This window comes from Neomonachus schauinslandi, chromosome 6, assembly GCF_002201575.2.
Source record: "Neomonachus schauinslandi chromosome 6, ASM220157v2, whole genome shotgun sequence".
In the NCBI taxonomy this organism is placed as follows: domain Eukaryota; kingdom Metazoa; phylum Chordata; class Mammalia; order Carnivora; family Phocidae; genus Neomonachus; species Neomonachus schauinslandi.
The window spans coordinates 66,862,607-66,888,119 of NC_058408.1; the positions used below are offsets into that span (position 1 = coordinate 66,862,607).

The window sequence follows — 25,513 nt, forward strand, 5'->3', positions numbered from 1 at the left end:
TTTCTTGAATCCTACAGGATTCAGGACAGTTTAAGCGGGGGGGGAAGGTTCATACGTTCCTAAGGGGCCCGGAGGGGCGGGGTGGGGGCAGGCAGGACGGGCGGACAGGGCAAACCGGCAGCACTTGCTACTTTACCAGTTCTTGGTCCTCTCTGTGTGGCACATACTGCTTGGAGACTTAGGAAAGCTCTGTGTGGTCCGGCTTTCTAATTCTTCTGACTTGCTGTAAATTGGCTGTAAAGTGCAAGTGTCTTTTTATGGGAAATGTTTTATATCGGGTGGACTAGGAATGTATGACCCTTCGGAGGTTGCTTAAACTGTCCTGAATCCTGTAGGATTCAAGAAATGTGCTTGACGGCACTCTAGAGTTGTCTGAGGAGGAAAATACCCTCTCTACAACTGACTAGTATTTTATGGATGTCCCAATATTGCAAACTTTGAGTGAAAATTTCCAAGTCTGATGGAATTTATTGAAAGACGTAAGGGTTAAGATAAAACTGAAAGTTTGAGACATACGTTAAAATTGACATTTATTGGAATAGGATTTAAGAATTATTTTTCTATTCCATATGGCCTACATCAAAGGTCTCAGCATGGTTCTCAGGGTGGTCGATTGGTTTGTTGTTTGCAATAATTTGTTTTTAACTGCCTAATTATTTGCTGGAGTGATAGCCAGCAAAACAACACTTATCCACAAATAAGCATTGAATAGGGGGTTCCTAGCCCTTTATAAAACTTTTTACCAGTTTCGCTATTTGTTGTTCTTAAAAGACCAGCAGACGTATTCTCCTGTTTGTGGTCCTATTCATGTAATTTTAATGTCCTTTTAGTGGGCTAAATAATGAGAATTAAGATACAGTCTTGTTCTTGCAAAGGATAAGCTAAGCCATTTAATTTATCAGTGTGCTTATCAGCGAAAAAGAAAACTGAGTTCTTCCTCCTCTGGGTCTCAAAATGCACGAACAAGTTCACACGTTCTCGGGTGAGATCAGTTCTTGCACACGTGCTTAGTTCGTGGGTACTAACTGTGGTCTACATGTGTACATTTTGTCTGAATGCTGGTTTTGTGGCTTTACTAGCTCCCTTTTTCTCTCTCCTTTTTTATCCTGTCCTTGCTGCTCCCCACCTTCTGTGCAGCTCCATCCTCCGACAGCTCCCCGTATAGCGCGCCACTTCCTGAGTATGCCAGTTGCCAGCCTCCTTCGGCACCTCCTCCATCCTATGCTAAAGTCATCTCAGCTCCAGTGTCGGAGGCCACTCCTGACTCTGCTGTAGTGACCGCTTTGCCACCTCCTTCCACACCCCCTACACCACCACTTCGACACTCAGCGACACGTTTTGCTGCATCTGTAGGTTCAGCCTTCCACCCCGTTCTTCCCCATTACGCTACAGTTCCTCGTCCTCTGAACAAAACCTCTCGGCCTCCTTCTCCTGCGAACACACCCTCTTCTCAGCCTCCAGCTACGAAGCCCTGTGCCTGGTCTACTTCCACTGTCGCGCCCCTCCCTCCATCTCCTCCAGTAATGATTAGCAGCCCCCCAGGCAAAGCGACCGGTCCGAGGCCTGTCCTCCCTGTTTGTGTCTCTTCTCCTGTGCCCCCAATGCCTCCGTCACCAGCAGCACCCAGTGGGCCGCTTGACTCTGTCCCGTGTCCGGTGTCCCCACCGCCTACCTCAGGGCCAGCAGCGCCGCCGCCTCCACCTCCGCTGCCTTCCCTCGCACCGCGCTCACACTGTGGATCGCAAGCCTCTCCTCCTCCAAGCACCCCTCTTGCCTCAACTCCCTCATCCAAGCCTAGTGTTCTCCCTTCTCCCTCTGCAGCTGCCCCTGCCTCTGCGGAGACTCCTCTAAACTCTGTGCTGGGGGACTCCTCTGCTTCTGAGCCAGGCTTGCAGGCAGCCTCTCAGCCGGCCGAGACTCCAGCCCAACAGGGTAAGGCTTCCGTTGTTGCTACTAACAACGCACCCTGGAAACGTGGTGTGTCCGCGGCGGTCACTGCCTAGAGGCACGGGGAGGGTGGTTCTGGTAGGTGAACAGCCCTGTGTCACTGTGCCCAACTCTGTGTAACCTAAACAAGTCCAAGATGAGAGAGGCTCTTTCCTGGATTAAGTGCAGTCGGAGGATCAAGGTGGGGAGTGTCCGCACTGCTTTGGATTTTCGTGTCTTCCACGGTATCGTAGCTGGAGGGGTGTTCTGGTATTTTAGGGCCTCCGCAACACGTTCCCTGTAAATCCCAGTAGGAAAACGTTACTTGACACATTTCTCTACACGATAAATACACGGCCTGCCTAACTTGTCTTCCTTTACTTTGTGGGAAATTGAGAGATTCTATTTGGTGCCCAACTGAAGTCATGAGATGTGTCTTCCTCGAGTCTCCTCCTGAACAGTTCTGATTCTTGGGCCCTGTTTCATTTTGGCCTCTCCTGTATTGGGCTTCCCACACTGGACTAGGTACGCCCCAAATCCTGAAGAGCAGCCCAACTTTGCACGAGGGGCGGGGAGTGTTGCAGGCCTGATGTATGCCCCAGGGGATTCCTGTGCTCCAGAAGTACAAGAAGTAGTGGCCTGAAGGGATAGTTGGAAGAGAACAAGCATCCTCCACAGTTATCCCCCCCACTGCCTCCCCTCGCCCCAACTGGCCGTCATGGTGACAGGGGAGGGAGGATGTAATCGTCTAAGTTTGGATTATTTGTAAGTAGAGAAGGACCTGGTTCCATAAGTGAATAAGAAGACACTTGGCAACACTTTTTTTCAAAGATAGGATCTAGCAAGAATTACAGGAAGGAATATGACAACTAATTTGTACGTAGAAAGAAACGGTGTCATAGCCTGGATTTAATTAAAAACCCTTCTTTAAAAAAACTCTTTGTTCTTAAGATAAGTAATAAGACCTGTTATTGCTGTGTCTATGTTTTTCCTGTTGACGCATTGATTTTGCTTAAACACTGAGTCAGAATTCTAGTACATGCAGGCTCGTGTCACGTGACGGTAATGCCGGACAAGGGGGCACAGTAAGCCTGACAAGGTCACGGGACCCACCTGCTGTGCCCTTACAAGCCCACAGCCCGAGGGAGGGAGGCAGTCTGTTGCTCTGTGTTCCTCTAAGAGCTGCTGGTGTTTTCAGTTTCAAAAAATTACCACCCAGTGTGCAAATAACATCTTATTTGTCCTAAAATACCCCTTTAAAAGACTTCAAGGAGGGAGAGTGCCTACTAGCTCGGTCTTCTGATACTGAGTAAGTTCTCGTTCACTCTCTTTGTGATTTTACAAGATTTGGAGACATTTCTCTCTTATCCCTGTCTTCTAGACTAAAAGGAACTTCAAATTCTGTATCGTTTAATTATTTCTGGTAGTTACTTTCAGGTTGTACTTTGTTCTAGTAGATTCCTTTACTTCAGTGATTCTGTACACATTGGAGTTAAAGGTGGAACATTTTTAAGATGCTGACCTGGGGACCCACCCCTCCCTCCTGTTCTTAGTCCAGCCACTGCGACCATCTGTCAGCGCCTAAATACCGGTCTTCACTATGGTAGGCTTAAGGGTCTCAACCTTTACGGGTTCACACAGACTCTTGGGGGTCTGTTACTTCCAACAGCCCTAACTGCGGTCCTACACACGGGCTCGCTTCTTCAGGGGCACCGCTTCCATCACAGATTTTATAAGCACTTAAGCGGCTCCATGAACCCCCAAAGATGTAACTAAGTGACTTGTCGCACAGTTCTGTTAATAAAGCTCTAACATTGAAGTAAGATGTTAAATACTTTGCTTTGCATTTTAGTATCTTTTTAACACCGATCTAGACTTTAAACGTTATGCTAAATGGAACTCATTAATAGGTAGTAAATGTCTGAGGCCACTTAATTTAGCATGGCATCCTGCATCCCTTTCCACAAGATTGCGCCCGTGGCTCTGTTGTTGACGGTCTTACTTAACGTCTCTTTCTCTCAGGCGTTGTCTTGGGACCACCTGCACCTCCGCCCCCACCTCCGCTCCCCTCGGGTCCTGCCCCGGCTCCAGCAGCGCTGCCCCCCCACCCGGGGCCTCCGCCTCCGCCTCCCCCTCCGCTCCCTGCCTCGGGGCCTCCGCCCCCGCCCCCTCCGCCCCCTCTTCCTAATCAAGCGCTCCCCCCTCCCCCTCCACCTCCCGCTCCCCCCCTCCCTGCATCTGGATTTTTTGCCGGATCTGCATCTGAAGACAATCGCCCTTTGACTGGACTTGCGGCTGCCATCGCTGGAGCGAAACTGAGGAAAGTGTCCCGGGTAAATGCACCTCCACGTCTCTGTGCTTTCTGCTTGTGCCTATTCTCCCTCAGTGACTGGGATAGCGGATTGACTGTCTTCTCATTTCATGAACCCTGTGTTACCTCACTGATTCAAAAATCTGAGACAGTTTATACTCGAGAGAGAATACAGCTTCTGTAAACCCAGCACCCAGACTCACCACTTCACATTTTACCGTATTTGCTTAATTCTTCTCTGTGTGCATGTGTTTCCTTCTGCGGGACACACACACTCTCCCTTTTTGTCTGAACTGAGAGTGAGTCAGACACACCACGTCTCCCGTCTCCCTGAACACTGGGGCGTGTGGTCTGTAGGAACAGGGACGCTCACCTACGTGCCCACTGGAGAATGATCAGGACTGGGAAGTTTGGACTCTTCTAATCTACAAGTGTATTCAGATGTCACGTATTGTCCAACACTGTCCTTTACGGCAGTTTTCTAACCCAAGATCACTCAGTACGTTTAGCTGTGACGTCCCGAGCTTGCCATAAAACTGGGATAGTTCCTCACTGTTTCATACGTGAGGTTGACTTTGGCGAGCTCGCCCTTCAGTTTGGTTTCCCCAATAGTTTTCTCAAGATTAGTTTTGGATTATGCATGTTTTGGCAGATTACGCATTTTTTTGCCACCAGAGTGACGTGTCCTTCTCAGTGTATGGAACAGGGAGACATGTGGTAATGTTTTATTCCATTATTGTTGATGTAAACTTGGATGGAATTTCCACTGATTAATATAAAGTTAGTGCCAATCACTCCATTGGTTCTTAAAAAGATTTAAAAAATAATAATTGGATGTTTGTATTGAAATTAATGTCCTAAACACAGGAGTTTACTATCTGTCCATATTCTCATTAAGATGGAGGATGCCTCTTTACCAAGTGGAGGGACTACCGTTGGTGTGAACCCGGCCTCATCGAAGTCAGACACGGGTCGTGGGAATGGACCCCTTCCTTTAGGAGGCAGTGGGTTAATGGAAGAAATGAGTGCCCTGCTGGCCAGGAGGTGAGTGAGAAACTATGTGAACACGTTCGGAATTGAGAGGATTGTGTTCATTTTATTCAAGTACAATTTAACTAGATGCCGTTCTTCCCTTCCAGAGTAGTTTTTATACTAAGAGATGAATTTTTTAAAAATCTGATTTATCTTCTTTCTAGGAGAAGAATTGCTGAAAAGGGATCAACAATAGAAACAGAACAAAAAGAGGACAAAAACGTAAGTTCATAAAGAGAGTCTACTGCAACTGGAAACAGGAAAGCCAGGCGTAGCTCATTCAGGAAGTGATATCCGAGATTGGGTGGAACTTAGAATTCCTTATTTCAGCTTTTCACGTATTAGAAATGGCTTGTTTCGAGCATGATGTATCACGTTTTCATAGCCTTCTGTGTGCGACGGGCAGGGCATGGGGACCCGTGGGGAAGGGGCTGCACTCAGTTGTGGAGCGAATGCCATACATTCACTCGATGTCCTGAATCTCGTAGGGTCTCCGTTTCCTTGCACTGAGAAGGAAGGAATTAGACTAATCCCCTAGGAGCCCCGTGGTTATCAAGTTGTGCGCCCGCTGTTGCTTCCCCACTGCATTTGGGCTTCGGCACCCTTCCTCCCGCCTGTCGCTAACGTCTGGCTCAGTAGCGGTGGCTGGTGCCGCTCAGGAGGATGGGGGCCTGTGGGGGACAGAGGAGGCAGTTCTGGGCTGCAGTGGAAGGGAGAGGAGGCTAATGAAGGACACAGTGGGAAACGCAGCAGGCATGTTGGACATGGAAGCGTGTGAGCCCCTGAGTCTGTGCTCCAGGTTTCTGGCGGGTGCCATGTGATTAATAAGTGTTTCTATTTAGGAAGATTCGGAGCCCGTAACTTCTAAGGCCTCATCGACAAGTACACCCGGTAAGTTCAGGAGGTCTATTTTAACCTTTATGAACCTTCTCAAAATACTAATACTCCTCAATTAAAAATGCCCCATTTACCCATGTTGGGACCAGGTTCCTGCCTGGTGATGAAAGCGTTAAAAGTTTTCATTCACGCTTGAAAGCAATGACTTGCTTTTCCTCTGCCTTTGTGAGATGGAGCGATCCATTAATACCCAAAGGTTTTTTCCTGATGATTCTTTCTTTGAAAATCATAATTTTTACACATTCCATGTGTACTGCTGTTGAAGATTTGAGGCTCTTCACTAGAGCACGGAGACATACATCATCAGATGAAAGAGAAGTCCTTTTAGTCCTGGATTCTTAAAGGTGAAGTTTAGGTGAGCAGGTAGTTAGCACTCATGTCCATGTCAAAGCATTCTCAAATGGAGAGAGAGCGCTGTCCTTTTAGCCATACATTGGGGTAATACTGATAATCAGGGAGATAAAACTTCTCTTTTGTAAGGAGAAAAGAAACCTCATTACAGCTTTGGGGAAGTGGTGTTGAACTCAGCGAGGTTTCTGATGTTGAAGACTCTAGGTTGCGAGTATATTCCGTAGAATATGGACAAACTGCCTCTCCCTGGAGGCATCTGACCAGCACGGCGTCTGTGACGAGGATGTGAGGATGTGAGGTGCCGTTTCGTGTGTTGACTAAAGTGAAGAGCGGGTCTACCTGTTCAGCTTTTTATCTAATTTGAAATAAAGTGACGTGAATAATGAATTTGGTAATTTCGATGAATTAGTATCTAGAATGGCCCATGAGAAGTTTTTATAGAGAAATGTCCATGTTAATTCCTACCCATTTTGAGTTGGAGACTACCAGCAACCTCTAGAATTCCACTGTTTAGAAATTCTAAAAAAAAAAAAAATTCTGTTTTGGTGATTGTAACCCATTTGACAAAAAAGAAAAAAAAGTCTCACATTCTCATTACTGAATGGTGATTATTCAATATTTTGATGGCTGTATTGTGGTTAATATTGTGACTTTGTGAATTGTTTTTCCTCTAAATAGGACTCAGATCAGTTTGTTGATGTTACTTTCGTTAAAAATTCTCTGGTTTATGAACTACTTACTGTAATAGCTTTATTTTCTTCCAGAAGCCAAAATTAACATATATGCTGATACTGTAGAACTCCACTGTAAGTTAGGGTCACAGGACCGTTTACAAGTTGAAAAGAACTATGAATCCGCCCCCTCCCCCCTGGGGATGACCATATTTTTATACAGATTTGCTCATAATTTCATGCACTCCCTGAAGTTTATGCAGACCCCAAGCTGAGAACTCCATGTCTAATAGGGAGCCCTGCTTTGCTAGAGAGGCTGGGCATCTCCTGGTGTGTGGGCTTCCAGTATCGGAGACTTCGCAGCCTGTGGCTTTCCCAGGGGGCTCGTCACACTTGCTTACTAATGTCTTCTCATTTTAATGTCTGAAGTTGTACAAATTAGAATCCTTACAGATTTTAAAGTTCAGAATTGTAATTAAAAATTTTTCATTTGTATTACTTACATAAACACGTATGATGTTACTCAGTATTTCGTTATTTGTTTTACAATAAGTAACTCTGGGAGCACATAGGATACTTCGTAACTTATGTTCCTTATTTTTAAAGAACCAACCAGAAAACCTTGGGAAAGAACAAATACAATGAACGGGAGCAAGTCACCTGTTATCTCCAGGTATGTTTGTTTTCTGACTTTTATGCTACATGTGTATCTAAAAAGAAATTAACCTCTCCAAACTCCAGTGGTAGATTTGAAATAGTACAAAGGAGCAGATGAAATCTGGAATTCTTCTGCTGGAGACCACTGAGCACCATCGTACTTTTCCTAGTGATTGGATGCTTACTGTGAGCCAGGTTGTCTGAAATTTTAAGATAGCTTTTATTCCTCCCAATTTCTTTATTTTGAAAAATTCAAAACTACAGAAAAGTTGAGAGAATAGTGGAGGAACCCAGATTCCCCAGTTACCAGTTCTGCCCGCCTCCCTTCCACACATGTTCCTCTGGGTTGGAGAGCAGTTTGCAAATCCTTCAGCATTTTCCGTAAGAACTGGGATATCCTTCTGTGTAACCCCAGTACCATTGTTGCTGTCAAATTTAATGTTGAACAATGGTATTATGTAACATATTCACATTTCCCCAGTAGTCTCAATGACATCCTTCGTTTTGTAAATGTCATTTTTAAAAGAAACTTCTATATTTTAAATTGAAAAGCAGCTGGAGAGAAATGCCTGCAGTGTTTAAGAGAGAGCAAAATAAAACCTGAAGTTTTGAATTTGTGAAGTAGGAAGATTGATTTCTGTCTCAGTTGGAACTTCTAGTTATAATCAACTTAGAAAAGATAGTGCCCAGAAACAAGACTAGTGAATTTCTCCCAGTGGGCGTGAGGCATGGTCTTAGCAAATTCAGCATTTCTTAGCTAGGCATATTTTATTGTCATACCAAATTTGTATCTCAGGTCTTGCACGTAGATGAAACTTTTTCTGGATTTATGAGACAGTTTAAAGGACTTAAATTTTTTTCCAGAAAAAAAATGTGTGTTTAGAGACTAAAAAGTTTTTGGCCTTTTCTCTCAGAGTTGTTTGCTTTATTTTTACCTCTTAAAAAGCAAACTTGACTCTAATAGAAAAATACAAGGACAGACCTCACATTGCCACAAATCTGTTCAGTGTTAGCCTAAATCTAAATTTGGATTTGTTTTTATGTGGTTCCTTGTTCCTGTAGGAAAGATTCGGTGATGACACAGTTATTTAAGTTCCTCAGTGCCTTTTCGACTGTATAGAAGGTTTTAGTTTCTCAGTGACTATAAGATGAATGTATTTGATTTTAGGAGAAAATGCAGGAATTGCTTTTGGTGGACATGTTTTCAATAGAATAGAAAAATTGCACATTTGTGTTTATCAGATACCTGATTGATGTGGCCTTCCAATGCGTCTCTGGTAGTTTTTATAGATTTTCTCCACGAGCACATTTTGAAGCCTGATTTATCAAGTACGTATCAGAGAACAGAACAGTGATGCCCCATGTATCTTTGAAGACATAAATGGGACGGGAAGAATTTTTCTCTTTGTGTCTACTCTTCATCCCTACCTTACTGATACGGGTTCCATAGTGAGCCTGAAGTGAACCCTAAGTCCATGGAGGGACATGAAATGGCTTCTCCAAATGGAATAAAAGTTCGTTGACATGTTTGGGTTCATTTAAAAAATATTCTTTGAAAGATTTTTCACACTTCTAAAGGAAGTTTAATAAGTGTTCTGAAAATCACCATTTAAAAAAGAATCTTCTGTAGATTAACCAGATACTGGTTCTTATTATCTAGTAGTGTATCGTTATGGTGTCCTGCTCTGGTAGGTGGTTTTCTTCTCCTTTCCTGAAATGGAAATTTGGAAACGCCATCGCTTCCTGACCACTCCTACCTTTTGATTTGATCCATCCAGTGATACGTGTCTTAAAATTTCATCGCAAGCAGTCTTAAGCCATGAAAGACTTTAAAAAGTATGTTGGAAGGACTAAACTGGATGGCTTTTCGTCCCAAGTTTTCTCCCCTGTTCCTGCTGAGAGCCAGTGTATTAATACGGCCACTTGATGTTTTGTTTTTATTGAAGTGCACCTCATCCTTTTGTGGTGGTGAAAGTACCCCTTTCTCTTAGGAATGTCCATGTCGAGGTTATGTTAGTGATAGGATGGATCAATACCCTGTCATACACATGAGGTGTACTGCATTGTGCTCTATTTATTAAGCAAAGATGCCAGATAGTAGGGTAAAAGCAAAAATGTTGTCGTTAAAATTACCTGAAGCTATGACTGGAATGTCCCATTGGAAAATTTGTGAGTTCTCATATTCAAGAGAACATGTGAAAATTTGTGAGATCTGATATTCAAGGTAGAAAAAGAGTTTCCATGCTTTTTTTCTGAGAAGAGTTAATTTTGTACTTCAAACTACAGTGATTTTTTGATACTTATTGATACTTTGTGTAGCAGCTTTTACTATGTCTGCAATCTCTAAAAGTGGTCATTGCGCCACGATTTCCTTTTTGTTCTCTCTAATTGTCAAGTGAGTATCTTAAATAACCAGAATTAGTGTCCAAGTACCTTCTTTTGTATTGGGGAAAAAACTACTGTTTTAAGGTTAATGGACTCCTTTCATTGTTTTGCTGTGACTACAAATCTATAAAACAGGAACATAGTGCGAATTGTTTTTTAAAAGCTCTATTGTATTTCCCTTTAAATGGTTTTTCCCCTTCATAGACGGGATTCTCCAAGGAAAAATCAGATTGTTTTTGACAACAGGTCCTGTGATTCATTACACAGGTATCATCCTGATGTGACTTTGTGGTTTGAGACTTCGAAATAACATGTTGAGGATAGGGCTGAGCTTTTTCTACCTGGATTGGTAATCACCACAAGGGGAGATGCTTGAGGAAGATCGAATCTTTCATATTAGCTTTATTTAGAGCAATTTTTAAAAAACACTAAGAGATTTTAAGTAGAAAAGTTAGTAGGGTTCATTCCCCTGCCTTCATTTTCTAGTCGGATCAGGGTACCTATGAGTGGTGGACACACCAGCAAGGCCAGAGTGGGGTCTGAGGCCCCCTGTGTTTTCTCCAGCCACTTGGCAGCTCTTGCATTTTCTTCTGAAGGCTTTTCTCCTTAGAAGCTTGAGACAAAGCCTTTAAAAGGTAGAGAAGAAGATTTGTACTATGTGTCAGTGGAACACGGGACTACATTACAGCCACACTTGTGAAAAGTGGATTCCTGGACGAACATCTGTGTCTCGTCCATTCGTTGCAGCAGATTGCGTGCCTTTACCAATCTGACTGTCTCCCGTCCTGGGCACGTGGTTTTCCAGGATGAGTCCTGTTACACCATTTTTTAATTAAGAAAATTAAGAACCATTTATTTCCTTCTTAATTAAAGAAATTGACAATTTTTTATAAAAATCCTCAAGTGTTTAAGCTTATATTTAGAACTGATTTGGAGGAACAGGGGCTTTAAATATTGTGGTAGTTATTTGATAGGCAGCTGTTTAGAGGTAACACAGAAACCTCTGGGAAGGCCTCATACTTTGTTATCAATTATGGTGAAAACCCATAGATTACAAATCACCGAGGTTTGCCCATGTTATCATATGCACCTATTTTTAAATATACACATCAAGTCTCCTGGGAGCATGACTTAAATAGTATATGGAGGGGTGTCTGTGGCAGTGAGTCAGGGGTTGTGCAGACTGTATTTGGCCAAATTACTTTCATGCCATTGATGATTAAAATATTTGATAAGTTTGTCAGCCAGTTAAATCTGCATAAAATGTTTGTATTACACGCATGAAATCATTTTTCCTGCTTTTTTCAAGGTGGTTTAATCATTGTCACCAAAAGACTTACTTGGAAAGTTTGCTAGTACATAGGAAAATAGCATTTAATGAGATTTTCTGTTGTTAATCTTCTCAGTTCTCTTGCTGCTTTCCCACATAGGGCCCCTTGATAGAATAATGTTGATAAACCTTTTTTAAAAAAGTGGTGATTACTTCTTTCCTTCAGTATGAAAAGTTCCCCCCTTTAGTTAATTATCATGGTGGTGGTGGTGGTGGTGGTGGATTGCATGTTAGCATGAATTAAAATTTCTTAATTGCATGTTTCCTCTATAGTTTATTATATAACAATAATGTGTTGTATTTAATAAGTATGGATATATTCATAATATACTGCCGGTTAATTAGCGGACTACAGTTGCTCATGTGAATGTTGGGGATATTCATTATATAACCTGGGAGAAAAGCATTCACTGGTTGTACCACTTAAATGTGAAAAGTGAAAGAAAAGCAGAGAAATTAGGAGTTTCAGTCTGGCGAGCAGGAACAGAGAGCGTGGGTAAATAAAACGCAGTGTGTGGACCGTCAAGGGTGTTCCCCAGATTGGCCTGTGCCCAGGACACCTGCCTTGTCTGCTGTGGCTCTCTCTACCTCCTCTGTGACCGGGGGTTGCTGCTGGCCCCTCAGCAAAGGGAGAAGGTGTATCCTCTCTAGAGGAAAGGAAATGTGTCCTATAAGTAAGTCTCTTCCACCGCCCCCCTATGCCTAGCTCTCAGGGCTTACTGAGTGAAATTTTCTGAAAGTTGTTTTCCCTGGTTCATCCAAGCAGGGCAGCAGAGATCTGATAAAATAAAACTGGTTGACTTGCTTTACATGACAACTTGTTAAGCAGCCATATGTTTGATATGAAAGCAGATTAGCTCAGTATTTCATTTTCACAAACAATGCCTGTGGGTTTGGAGTATAATATGCCTTGTAAGAGTTACAAAATCATAACTTGGAAAAGTTACGGTGCGTACCGAGTTTTGATTCAGATTTGTGATGTTGGTCCTCTGCAAACCTGAAGACATGTGACTCAGCTGATAGTTTTCATCTACACCGAGTTGTGGTCCTCAAAGCATAGCCACTTACCATACTGAAGCAGAACATAGAGGAGTGCCCAGTTAAGACTCTAGATTTTCCCCCTGGGATTTCCTCTACTTGCCGGAATTGGAGAGGAGCCATGACTGGTTTATTTGGTATTGAAACTTTTGCTTCAAATATACCTAATTTCTAAGACTTACTTCTTCGTGTAGAATTTTTAATAGAAGCTAAACTTCTGAATGTGTAGTAATAATTGGCAAACTGCTTCTGTGTGGCATTTCCTTTTTTTTTTTTTTAAAGATTTATTTATTGGAGAGAGCGAGCGTGCACGCACGTGGGGGAGGGGCATAAGGAAAGGGAGAGAGAGAATCCCAAGCAGATGCCCCACTGAGTGTGGAACCCCACGTGGGGCTCAATCCCGCGACCCTGAGATCACAACCCCAGCTGAAACCAAGAGTCAGACGCTTAACTGACTGAGCCACCCAGGCGCCCTATTATTATTATTATCTTTTTTTAACAAAATTAGTTGTAAACACGTCATTCAGATGGCATCTCCATAAAAATTTGTCTGGAAACAGCCACATAGCCAACTGGATATGAATATACTTTTAATTATTTCCCCAGCATTCTTATTTATTTGGATGCTTGAAATGGCATGGAACACATAGACTGAATCATGCTTATTACTCAAATGGTTTTATCCCATAAACCAAGGCATCGAATTTATAAACTGATGTATCTTAGTGGTTGGTCTGCCAGATGTTTAGTAGGCTCTGCACACTTTCAGAAGAACGAGATTGCACTCCTTGGGCCTCAGTGTCGCAGCTGGTCCGGCGTGTCCGTCCCCGTCAGCGTGCTGCACACGATCCCGTTTCCCAGAGAACGCGCTCCTCTGCCCTTTACTGAAGAAGTGTCTTCATCCCATCACCGTTGTCTGATTTGTTTACAAGTAACTGGAAACATTGAGCAAAGTGAAAAATACTTTGTTTTCTGTTCTAATCAGTCCTGCAACTTTGACAATTAACTTTTTAACATCTGTGTTTTAAGTACTGAAACCTGGTGTTGGGTTGGTAAATTTGCAATTTTTTGTAAACTCTTAAACATCCCAAGTGTTGTTTACCTGTCCTGGAAATTCCATTTGTACAGACCAAAATCTGCACCTTCATCACAGCCCAGTGCCAATGGCGTCCAGACGGAGGGGCTAGACTACGACAGGCTGAAGCAGGTAGGCGCTTTCCCTCCGCATGCACTGGTCTCTCTGGAAAAATGTCTGGTGTGCTGGCATTTGATGGGTGGTGAATGTACTGGAAAAGAATTATAGAGTTTAGGTCTTTCTATGCAAATGAAACAGTGATATGACTACTGTATTGTTTTTTTCAAATCTTCATTTTTTTGGGTCAGTGTGTTCACGTAAAGTTCCAGCGGTGGTGGAGAGTGGGGCAGGTGACTTCATGGTGTAATATAAACTTTAAATATCAGTGCATGGTGTATAATTGTAAAAGGAAAATGGGGTTGCACTTTCCGCTGACGGTTGGCAAAAATGGACCCAGCGAATCTGGTTTTGGCAAGAACGTGAGGGAAATGGGCACTCTCGTATACTTTCGTTTCCTAGAAGCGGTTGGGAAAAGAGATGACGAGCCTTAAAAATAAATATCTTACCTTTGAACCCAGCAATTTCACTTCCAAGAATGTATGCTAAGAATATATTGCAGAAGTATATAAATCTGTAGTGTTGGGGAGGGCCCCGTGGTCATTAAGGAATCAAAAATGAGAGTATTGAATACTGAATGATGAAAAAAGGATCTTGTCCACATTTTGGATACCTCTGCATTATACACGTAGGTACTCAAACAAGAAAGGGGAAGGAGTGATAGGTGAGAAGATGTGTGGGCCTTTAAAATATTTTATTCCCAGAAGAGGTAAAATAATTTTTAAAAAAATTGGTAGTGTTAAAAAAAACTTAAAGGGAGGGCCAGTGTACACACCTTATTAGTAAGACAGTGGTCAGTTTCACAGACCTGAACCCAGGTTTGCTGCAGCGAGCAGGGTTGCCTTGGGCTTCCGGCCCTGCACCCTGGGGACCTCTGAGAACAGTGACCCACACCACTCCCTGTCGCAGCCTCGTACTGACCTGCTGGTGGACGTGCAGGCCAGGGGCTGGCTGGGCTCCTAGCACAGTGCTGTCTTTTCGCCCTCGTGGGAGGCCGGGCAGGCAGTGCTTATACCCAGACTCTGCATGTCCGAGGTTCCGAGGCGTTCATTCCATGGCTCAGCCCCACAGCTCGGTCAGTAGCTGAGTCAGGATCAGAGCCCTGAGATCTTTGCTCAAAGCCTGTGTTCTCTGTGCTGTCACTCCTTTGCCAAATGTCTGGGAGCTCAAAAAGGGACCGAGAATGTTGCAGTCATAGGAGTTCAAAATTAAAGTCAAATATGAATTAAAGGGAGAAATACTAACAATAATTTCAGATAAATCTAATTTTTATACTGCAAAGCTATTTGAGAAGTTAAATTGAGCTATATAGTTTGAAAAGGAAGCTTGAGGTCATTGATAATCAAGCCCTAATTTTCCTGTATATTAAACATGGCTTTCTTTTCTTGAAAAACACTTTAAAGTAGACGCTTGCACACACTTGAAAACGTGGTAAATTCTTGGCTATCTGAAGTGTAGTGGAGAAGAGAGGAAAGGTTTCCTGTTAGGGCTGCTTTTAATAATAATTTGAATAAGGATATCTGATAGTTTGTACTAATAATTTCTGTGCTTGTTTTGTCATTGGTAAAGTGGAGGAGTTATATTAATTGATAGTTTCAACCTTATTTTAAACATGAAAAGCTTTTTAAGAAAATGAACCTTAAATAGAGCGATTTAATTTTACCCGAGGTGTGCAATAATAAAGAAGGTCACATATTGGAAAGTAATCCATCCAAAGGGGAGGTGTTATTCTTCAAATTGTGTCACCTTGTCAAAGCCCTTTTATTTTTATTTTTTAAAGATTTTATTTTTATTTATTTGAGAGAGAGACTGAGATAGAGCATGAGGGGGGGAGGGTCAGAGGGAGAAGCAGACTCCCTGCTGAGCAGGGAGCCCGATGTGGGACTCCATCCTGGGACTCCAGGATCATGACCTGAGCCGAAGGCAGTCGCTTAATCAACTGAGCCACCCAGGCACCCGTCAAAGCCCTTTTAGCTGGCATGTGACATTGTTCTTGGTAATTTGGGGAGGGGAGGGGCAGAGGGAGAGGGAGAGAGAGAGTCCCAAGCAGGCTCCATTCCCAGCCTGGAGCTGGACGCAGGGCTCGATCTCACAAGGCTGAGACCATGACCCAAGCCGAAATCAAGAGTCAGATGCTCAACTGAGTGAGCCACCCAGGAGCCCCTGTTCTTAGTGATTTTTTTTAAGTTTGGGTGGGGGTAGAGTGGTTGTCCATTATTTCAAAGTGAACTTATAAATACAGATTTTGCAAAATATTTGAAGGTGGAGTGGTTTTCATGGAGGAAGGAGCATCTAGAACTATTAAATCAATACCAATAGGGATCACACAAGTACTGTAACATTTCTAGTAGCCATATTAAATGAAGAGAAATAGGTGAAATTCATTTTAATATATTTTATTTAACTTAATATAACTAAAATAATATTTCAATATGTAATCACTATTTTAAAATTACTCATTATTACACGTTATTTTTTTCACACTAAGTCTTTGAAATCTGGTGTGTGTTTTCCCCGGCAACGCATCTCATTTCACACTGGCTACGTCTCGGGTGCTTGGTGGCTCCATGTGGCTGTGTCTTCTGTTTATCGGTTCGGACCGTGTAGGTCCAGCAGGGGCCCAGCCACCCTCGTCCTACCCGTTAGGGCAGCCCGTGAGGCCGCTCCAGGGGAGTCTCGGGTTCCTAGAAGCACGGTTTGGCAGCTGTGGTGTTATTCCTAAGGAATCCCATACTTCAAACCAGATCACAGATTGGCCAGGATCTGCTCGTCTAGTTTACTTCTCCTGTTCCTTGAAATTTCATTACGGGCCATCTTTCAGACTGCTCCGAGAAGACGAGGTTGAGGGCAGAGCTATTCCTGTTCTAGAAATTACCTGAATCCTACCTTTCACTGGATGGCAGAGCATTCTAATGTTTCATGTTTTGCTAGGCTACAATAAGCAAGGGCTGGGAAGACTGTTAAAACAGAATCATTGCCCGGCCTGCTCTAAGACAGCCTTGTCTGGGAGGGACTCCGGCAACACAGACCATTCCTCAAACTTCGTATATTCCTAAAATTCTGTATGACCAAGAATATATGTAGTGGTGATTTTTTTTTTCTGTATTCCTGATGTGTTTCTCTCATATTTTAGGACATTTTAGATGAAATGAGAAAAGAACTAACAAAGCTAAAAGAAGAGCTCATTGATGGTGAGTATATGAACAGATTTGCTGTCCCTGTAATGTTTGAGAATATCCTTTTTTAAGGAAATGCACATAAAGAAAGAATCAGTTTATTACTTGAGAGCATAAAACAATTACTTTTGCATAGTATCCTGCCCTTCGCTTGGCTTATTAGGATGTCAGGGAGGAGCCCTCTCCTTCTTACGGTGGAAGTTATTTGTGAAAATAGGAATGAACGAGGTCCCTATGTGTCAGGGCTTGAGTAGCATCAGATGGAAGTCCAGGCAGATGGGCCCGTCTCTGGCCTCGCGTCCCACCTCGCTGCCTTCTCTGCGGACTCTGAGCCCACAGAGTCCGTGTTGTCATTTTGCACACAAAAGGGAGAGCGCAAATGAGAAAGTGTGTGTGTGTGTGTGTGTGTGTGCGCCTGCACATACATAAATCAGTACCGTCTTTGTGTCAAGAAAACACAGGTCTGTGCAGTGTAAGATACAGGGTCCGTTCGTCTCCTTATTACTGGGAGTTTGAAGACAGCCACTGAGATTTCTTAGGAGTGAATCACTCATTGATTTTACCTCATCGTCGTATTGACTTGAAATACGTTTCCTTTTCGTGCCCAGCGATCAGGCAAGAACTGAGCAAGTCCAATTCTGCATAGAGAGACGAGCTGAGGAGGAATAGGACTTTAGTCTGGAGAAAGGAGAAAGACCCCTGCGAACAACAGCTGTTAACAACAACAAACCCCTACATTTGTGAGCTGTGACGAAGACAGTGGAGACAAACAGTCAGAAGGAGGAAAACCAACATCCTCGCGAGGCTTCAGATGCTGTTGCTCTGGCGATAAGCTATTTCCCTCCCAGTTTGCTGCTTTTTTCTGACCTTTTCAATAGGATGGAAGAGTCGGATGCGAATTCCTGTTTCATAGTTATGCAGAAAGTACTAAACCCATCAGGCAAGATCGCCGTGCATTGAAATATTTTCATGTCAAGACGAAATAGCACGTTTTTCACAATCCATTGCTAAAATAAAGAGGAGAAAGGCTTAAGTTTGTTTTCAGAGAGTGCTGACGAAGAATTGAGCAAGTTACACTATTATATTGTAAATGTTTCTCTCAGGTTTGTCTTCCTATCACATTTGATATTCCGTGAGGAATGGAGATCAGCCCTGTGTAGGTTAATATCCTAAAATGTGCAACAAATGGAATTGTATGTGTTTTCCAAGGGTGATATTTATAAGAAAGTGTCCTAAAAATGGTTTGTCTGGCTTGAGGAATTTTAGAATGATAGGAAGTCTCTCGAGTTAGCCTTCATGCAATTTTGTAGATTAAAACATAAAAATCGTCCAGAATTTAAAGATTTAGATGCCTTCCTAAATTGTTAAAATGCTTTACCAAATCTCTGACTCCTACATAATACACACCAGTGGTCAAATGTAAAACAATATATTGTAGACTTACTGTAGGTTTTCAGCCTTTTTTAGATTTATGCATGTGGACATTTTTATAATGTAATTACAACCACCACAAAATTAGCTTTTTTAATTGCAGACAGTAATGCATGTCCCACTAATACGTAGCGGCCTTTTCAGGCCTGGTCCCAGGGAAAACCTTTTGTAGAGTCTGGGGTGGGTGGGAGGAAAGGAAGGAATCATTTTTTTTTTAAAGTTAATTTCTGCACTGTCTTTGTTTTCTCAACGACCTGCATGAATACTAATGAGGACTGTTTTGTGACTTTAATTGGTAAATATGTTAGCAGAACCAAGTACTCAATCTTTTACGTCATGTCTTCAGCTGTTCGTATTTTAACTTGAGTAATTTCAATGGTCTGAAACATGATTCTGAGCTTCACATGGATTACATTGTACTGTGGAACTCGAAAATTCGATCCCTGAATTTGGCAGTTATTTACTACCTAGGTGCCCTGCAGTTGGACAGGTGTTCAGGTACATGTTCCTGACCAGGAAGCTGCTTTTGAATTTTGTTACATGGAAACACATGGAGTAGCCATGTCCACAGCAACCAAGGTCACAGACACCACGTGGCCAAGGGGACCAGCGAGGGGCTCTGCATGGTTCTCTTGTTGTGACTGAGCAAGATTCACGTGGTGGGAAGAAGGACCTAGGTGGTCTGCTCACCCCCATGCGGGTGTGCACGTGGTGTGCACGCCTGTGCGTGCACATGTAACCCACGCCCTTCTCCTGGAAACTCGCAGAGATTAAAATGGAGAAATTCTATATGTTGCAATGATAGATTTTTTTTTTTTAATTTAGGAAATCACAAATTCTCCAGACTCTCCATCTTGATTTATTCTTCAGTTATGTGCCATATTTGCTTTGAAATCTTTGATTATCTGAAGTTTTACTAAAATTTTGAAGAAATAATCCATTTTCATCTGCTTTCTAGATTTTGTAACCTCAGTTGGTCAGACAGCTTGTCAGTAGCATAGTTTACCATGCAAAAAAGGTTTGAGTGAGGGAATTGTTTTCCTTGTTAAAATAGTTCCTGTTTCTGTAGAGACTTCAGTTTTAGATTAATCTGTGATGGATGAGCTATCATAATTCACATCTACAGTTTTGTATCCACCATTCATCGTCAGGCAGTAGTAGGAAAGGCATTCAAGCTGCAGCAAGCCTCTAAAGTCCTGTCTTCTAAAAGAAATTGGAGGCACTTTGATCTTTATTATTGTCCTTTTGATTATGCAAACACTTGGATGGTATAAACGCTCACGTCCCCTATAAATCTGGTGAGAAATCACTTGATTTTGTTGGTGAAGTTAGTCTCTAGTAGGATAGAACACTGGGTACAAGTGGTCCAAAGTCAGAGAAAAGACTTACAGTAACACGCTGGATCTTAGTGCGGAGCTGGCGTAGGCACTCGGTGTCTCGTGCCTTGGCCCGATTCTCCCAGGAGGTCTGTGTAACGGGACAGGGCCAGTGCTGGGTCACAGCGCGTTCCATCAGTGTGCGTTCGTCCGGATCGCTAAATGTGTTCTTCCCAATCACTGTACACATTTACTGTCCTACAGGACAGTTTTGTCATCGTTAAGAGATTTCAGTAACTAAAATGGGAAGCAGAAGCTTAGGTGACTTTCCTTAGTGGGTGATGTTCCTTGGAGCCCGTCATGCCGACGGTGTTCATGCTCTGTGCTCACTGGGTGTCCGAAGCCGAGTGCAGTTCAGGGGGTCCTTTCTGATGACAGGAAGGCACTTCTTTCCTCAACACTGTGATCTGACCCGTGACAAATCTGTCCTATATGCTCTGTAAATGGCGAGCAGTCCATTGCAAACCAACTGAATGTACACATCTTAACGCCGGTGCTGAAATCTCTCCAGAGTAGTCGTCGTGATTTCACAGTTTGTTCACAATTTGCAAGCATCACGTGTCAATCCGAACTGAAGATGAAACACTAATGAATGTTGGATTCTCCTGCTTTAGGTGTGCTTCCTTTTTAGATTTTTCGGTTCTCTGCTATTTTTACCGTACTGTTTCATTTACATATCCTACCGCTAACTTCGTTTGTGTGATTGAAATAAACTTGCAGTATATACATGTTGCTTGTTTGTGACGCTTAGATGACACTATGAAATAATCTGTCGGCTCTACAGTAAGTTCTTCTGAATGTGGAAAGCCCAGGACTTCACTCCCCAAAGTTTACACAGCTCGTCACTGTTCCTTCCAGATTTCCTAAGTTGAAAATACTGAGTAACACAGAGGGAAGACGTGATGATGTGTCTCCTCCGTTATGTTTCAAATGGCTGTTGCGTGTCCCCCGGCCCGCCTCGGCACGGTGGCTTACTCCTCCTGTCAAGAGCTCAACAGAGGTGTAATATTTTATTGTTTTGTTCTACAGCGTAGACACTGGAACTCACACAGTTACTGTTTCCCTTATGTAGTTTGCGGGTGAAAGGGCCTTAGCAAGCCCTGAATTTTAAGCATAGGAACGTCTGATCTGTGGTGTTTTGTACGCCGATTTCATGAAGACTTCGTATGAGCAGGGACACTGTTGAGCTGACTGATTTGGAGTCCGTTGTTGAAATTCTGATGCCTTCATTAGAGGTACAGTAAGCCCTGTCTTTCCGCTTTCACCACACCCCGGGTTCTCTCCGTCATCCTCCCCACTGGCTGTGGGCGCCTGCAGCATATCCCCGTCCACAGCTCCAAAAGTGTCAGCCGCCTCAGGCGCGTGCTTCTCTGCATATAGAAATCACAATGTTCGTGTACAAACCAGAAGTCACTTCCCATTCAGAAGTGAATTCAGCAACATGGGGCCCCTGGGAGGCATAGTCGGTTAAGCCCAACTCTTGGTTTTAGCTCAGGCCATGATCTCAGGGCTGTGGAATCGAGCCCCACGTCGGGCTCTGCGCTCAGCACAGAGTCTGCTTCTCCCTCTGCCTCTGTGTGCGCGCTCTCTCTCTCATAAGTAAATTCTTTAAAAAAAAAAAAAAGTGAATTAAGTAACAGATTGCAACCTTCTCAATGTGCCTAGCCACAGCTTGTGTGTCTCCTGAGAGCTGTATGTACCTTCAGTGCTATTGTGAAGAGTTGGCCTCTTGGTTCTAAGTGTTAACCCTCCATGGCACAGTTTACCAAGGAATGCTGTGTCATAACTTTATAACCCCGTAGCCTGAAAACGGCACCACATAAAGTGCACTGTGCGCAAGAATGCTCCAGGGACTCTTGCTCCTTTATGTTTCTGTCCTGTAGTCTCCTTTCCTAAAGACGTTTACTTCAAAACCCCAAACTTGTTGTTGTTGTGCCGTTTTTGTTTTTACTAGAAAGATGGATTTGTGTCCGTACGTCTCCTCAGAACTCTAAGGGATGTGAAAGGGGTCCCCAGAGTGCATCCAAAGGGCTGATGCTTAATACCTCTGAAATGTCCCTGAAAAGTCACTTAGTATTTATACTCGGGTGCTCTGAAGTTGTCAGAACCTGGAGCATGTATAAGGAGCTGTGAATGTGAATGAAGTGTTCTAGGGGCCTTCGGTGCCATGCAGAAGGGGTGAAGAACACTGACTCGAGTAGCTTTCTCTGGGGTCTGAGCACACTTGACGAAGATGCTAGAGCGGGCAGCCCTCCAGGAAAGGACGTTTCCTCGACCGAGCACCGCGCGGGGGGCCAACATCCCGATGGGGCGTGGGCTTCCCGTGTCCCCGTTAGGTTGTCTCTAGAGAGTTTTTGAGAATCGAGAGATTTTTACATCTTAATAATACTAGAAAAGTGAAGCCTTCAGCTTAAGTCTAAGACTGATCAGAAAAGAAACGGCTACAACAGCAAACCTTGGGCAGCCGGGGATGACAGGGCGGCCACGGGGCGCTCCCTTGAGGGGCGGCCGGGGTCTTCTGGGAAGGACACACATTCACACACTGCCCCAGTACAAGCTGTGTGAATTGACCTGCCTTTCTAAGTAGTTTTTCTTTATAAGGTAACCGGTTTTATGAGAGGGTAAGTCTGTGACATGGTCATAGCGACTTAGGATGTAAAGGAATGATGGCCACGTTTATTGGTTATTTTTGTTAAATCTGAAGAAATCATAGATGTGAAGACTTTGAATTATACAGGTGTCTGTGGCCCAGAAACTCCCTAAACTGAAGCCTACGCACCAGGGCACCAGCCTCTAGACACGAGAGAGCACAACTTTCTGTTTTAATGACCGCTGTTAGGAATGCTTGCATATTTCACTGGAGGACTAAGTTTGTAGTTATGCCATAATGAAAAATCTGTGCCAAGGCAACCTCCAAGTTCCTCGTGTGTAAATTTAACTCTTTCCCCTTCGCTTCTGAGAATGATTTCTTTAGCGGTGGGTAACAATTTTTTTAATATGTGAAGAAGGAATCACTGACGTAGCGAATAGTGTTCTGTAGGTGGGTTTGTTTTCATACGTGGTGGTTTTCCCAGGAAGGCAGATGTGCAGAGAAGCATGCCGCTGGGCCTTTGCACTGCACGAGAAGTGAGGCTTGGGGGAGGGGCACTGAATCCCCAGCAGGCAGGGTTCCTTTCTGTAGAGGCCGGGGAAAGAGGTTTTTGGCTAACACTTCGTGACGCACATGCCATGGGCAGCTTCTTCACACTGGTTCTTAAAACTCCTAGCGCTCCATGCCCGTAGTCACACCCGTGGAAATTGTAAGTTCCTTTTGAAAACAGGAATGGCATTTTAAACGTCTTTCAATGTGCTTCATTATATTTTAGATGAGAAATACCAACTTGGGATTTTCCTTGCCGCCCACCGCCCACCCCCCACCAGGGTGAACCCGGGGGTGCACGTGGTCTCTCCTGCCTGCCACAGCGTCAGGTGCCCCGTGGCTCCGAATTTCCCTGACTCCGCGCACCCTCGAGTCCGGCAGCGGCGTCTGTGCTCCCAGTGGGCTGTCGCCGCCGCGCTGGGGACTGGCCAGTGGGACCAGTGAGGAACTGACGCAGCGCCCAGAGCAGCCCTGGGAGCTTCTGTGGGAGGCATGGACTTTGTCCCCAGAATCTCCGGAGAGGAGAATTTCCCTGAGAAAACTGCTGGGAGGGTTAGATGTTCAGAAGAGAGCCGTGTTGAAGCCTGGCATCGTTTCATCCGCCGAATGGGGTGGGCGGTGTTTACAGCCCCGGTCCTTCCCCACATTGCGCCTGCCCTGGGCAGTGTCAGCTGCTGACCTTGAACTTGAGGTTCGTGCTGCCTCTGAAAGGGGGCGGTGTTCCCGGACTCCTGAGGAAGCCACGCATTCGCCCTTTCCGGGCCTGGTGCCTGGAGCTCCCCATCTGCACGGGGCCCTGCAGGCACTGCCGGAGGTCCTGGGGCCGCGGGATCGGGGCCTCCCAGGTCTGCCTCTACCTTCCCCTGTGGCCACTGGCTGGTTGGTTGATTCTTTTTTGATCCAAGAGAAGGGAAGAAAGCCCTGACTTCGCTCTGCAATCTTAAGTGCAGCTTTTAATAAGTGTTTTAAATCTTAGACCCTAATCACTGAGAAATGCGCATCCTGCATGGGAACAATAAGGAAGGATCCGCGAGGTGACCGTCAAGGTCAGGGCTGTCACATAAGGTGCTGCTGGTGCCCGAGGGGACGACGGGTATCCGCTTGGCAGCGTCCATGCGTTCTCCTGGTCACAGCCCTCCGCCCCTAAGCCGCTGCTGCTTTTCACGGCTACCCCGTGCTGTGCGATCGTGTGAGACTTGCGACCCCGCGTCCGCGACAGGACGTCCTTGTTGGGACTCTTTCTGGTCCAGGAGCTGCATGGGGTGAAGCTGCCCTCCTGTGTTTCTTGGGGAGAACGCTCTTCCATGGCTGCCTGTCCCCTGAGCCTGCTGTGCCCCGACCCTTGTGTCCTTCTGTAGAAGCACACGGGTCGTCACTTGCCCCAGCTCCTCAGTTTAATCCCAGCAACTTCTGGGCCGTTGGAGTGAGTGTTGTCCTGAGTCCTTGCTTGGCCTCGACAAGAGGAAGGTAATTGGCACGGTCAGAGGTCGCCCTGGAAAGTCTGGGTTATACAACAGGAGCCCTGTTGCGCGGACATTGACTTCAGTTCTCGGTGGGTGTGCGAGTGTTTTGGGATTCTGTGTTTGTTAGCAATAAGATAGCTCTTCGTTTTAGGAGTGTTTCTTTTTTGGGAAAATGAAGTGTTTCTAACAAAAGTGAATGAGCTAGAAGGAAAATTCTATCTCGAGACATCTGTAGTTGATGCAAAATATCCCAAACTCAATTACAGTATTTACATATTTTCATAGAAATTCTTTTTTTGTGTTGCTTGATAAGACTGAATGAGGAAGCCTCCCTGCAGTCTGTAATTATAGAAAACACTGAAAACCTTGAGTCTGTAGCTGGGGGGCAGAGCGTGGGTGTATTGGGGCCAGCGAGTCGGAGGCGGGCCCTGTGGTGCTGGCGGGAAGCTTTCTGTCACCTCAAACCCTCCTTTACTTGACCTTGGGGGCCAAGAGTGGGCATCTGGTTTGGAGCTTTGTATTTTGTTTCTGGGAACGCCGGAGGTGGTGAATTGGCTTTCTGGCCAGAAGGACAACCTCCACCATTTCCACGAAGAGATTTGGAATGTTAAATACATTTTCCTTCCCAGACCTGCCAGGTCGATAGGCCAAAAGCATTCAGTAGAATAGCACAAAAGATAAAATGCAAAGGTGACTTTTCCTTATGGTCCAGATGGGTTAGTCTCTCAGGTTATCTTGCTTCGCTACAAATTTTAAAGCTGGAAATAGGCGTTTATGTCCTTAAAGATTATGCAGAGCTGTTTTCTTTGCTAAAGATGTGAACACATGCAGCCCACAAAATGAAGGCTTTATAATCTGGGAGTGAGCCTCTTACAGCAGCAGGGATGGAAATCATGCCTTAAAAGTTAAGGTTGAGGGGCGCCTGGGTGGCTCGGTCGGTGAAGCATCTGCCTTCGGCTCAGGTCATGATCTCCGGGTCCTAGGATCGAGTCCTGCGTCGGGCTCCCTGCTCAGCGGGGAGTCTGCTTCTCCCTCTGCCTCTCCCCCTGCTTGTGCTCTCTGTCTCGCTCACTCACTCACAAATAAAATGTTAAAAAAAAAGAAAAGTTACAGTTGATTTAAGCACACACAAGCCTGT

At 44.4% G+C, this 25,513-nt stretch overlaps 1 protein-coding gene across 2 annotated transcripts in view; it reads left to right on the plus strand.

The window, feature by feature from the left end:
• The window catches only part of ENAH (ENAH actin regulator), a 138,686-nt gene extending 118,190 nt beyond the window's left edge, over nucleotides 1-20,496 (plus strand). The window contains exons 7-16 of one of the 2 annotated variants that reach the window (XM_044915980.1): nucleotides 1,822-1,932; nucleotides 3,949-4,259; nucleotides 5,136-5,281; nucleotides 5,434-5,491; nucleotides 6,112-6,160; nucleotides 7,795-7,861; nucleotides 10,435-10,497; nucleotides 13,727-13,805; nucleotides 16,924-16,981; nucleotides 17,575-20,496. In XM_044915980.1, the coding sequence (XP_044771915.1) occupies nucleotides 1,822-1,932; nucleotides 3,949-4,259; nucleotides 5,136-5,281; nucleotides 5,434-5,491; nucleotides 6,112-6,160; nucleotides 7,795-7,861; nucleotides 10,435-10,497; nucleotides 13,727-13,805; nucleotides 16,924-16,981; nucleotides 17,575-17,612 (980 nt within the window). In that variant the 3' untranslated portion in view covers nucleotides 17,613-20,496. The remainder of the gene's footprint in view (nucleotides 1-1,821; nucleotides 1,933-3,948; nucleotides 4,260-5,135; nucleotides 5,282-5,433; nucleotides 5,492-6,111; nucleotides 6,161-7,794; nucleotides 7,862-10,434; nucleotides 10,498-13,726; nucleotides 13,806-16,923; nucleotides 16,982-17,574) is intronic. The other variant, XM_044915981.1, reaches the window with a different exon arrangement.
• Nucleotides 20,497-25,513: the final 5,017 nt, after the last annotated feature.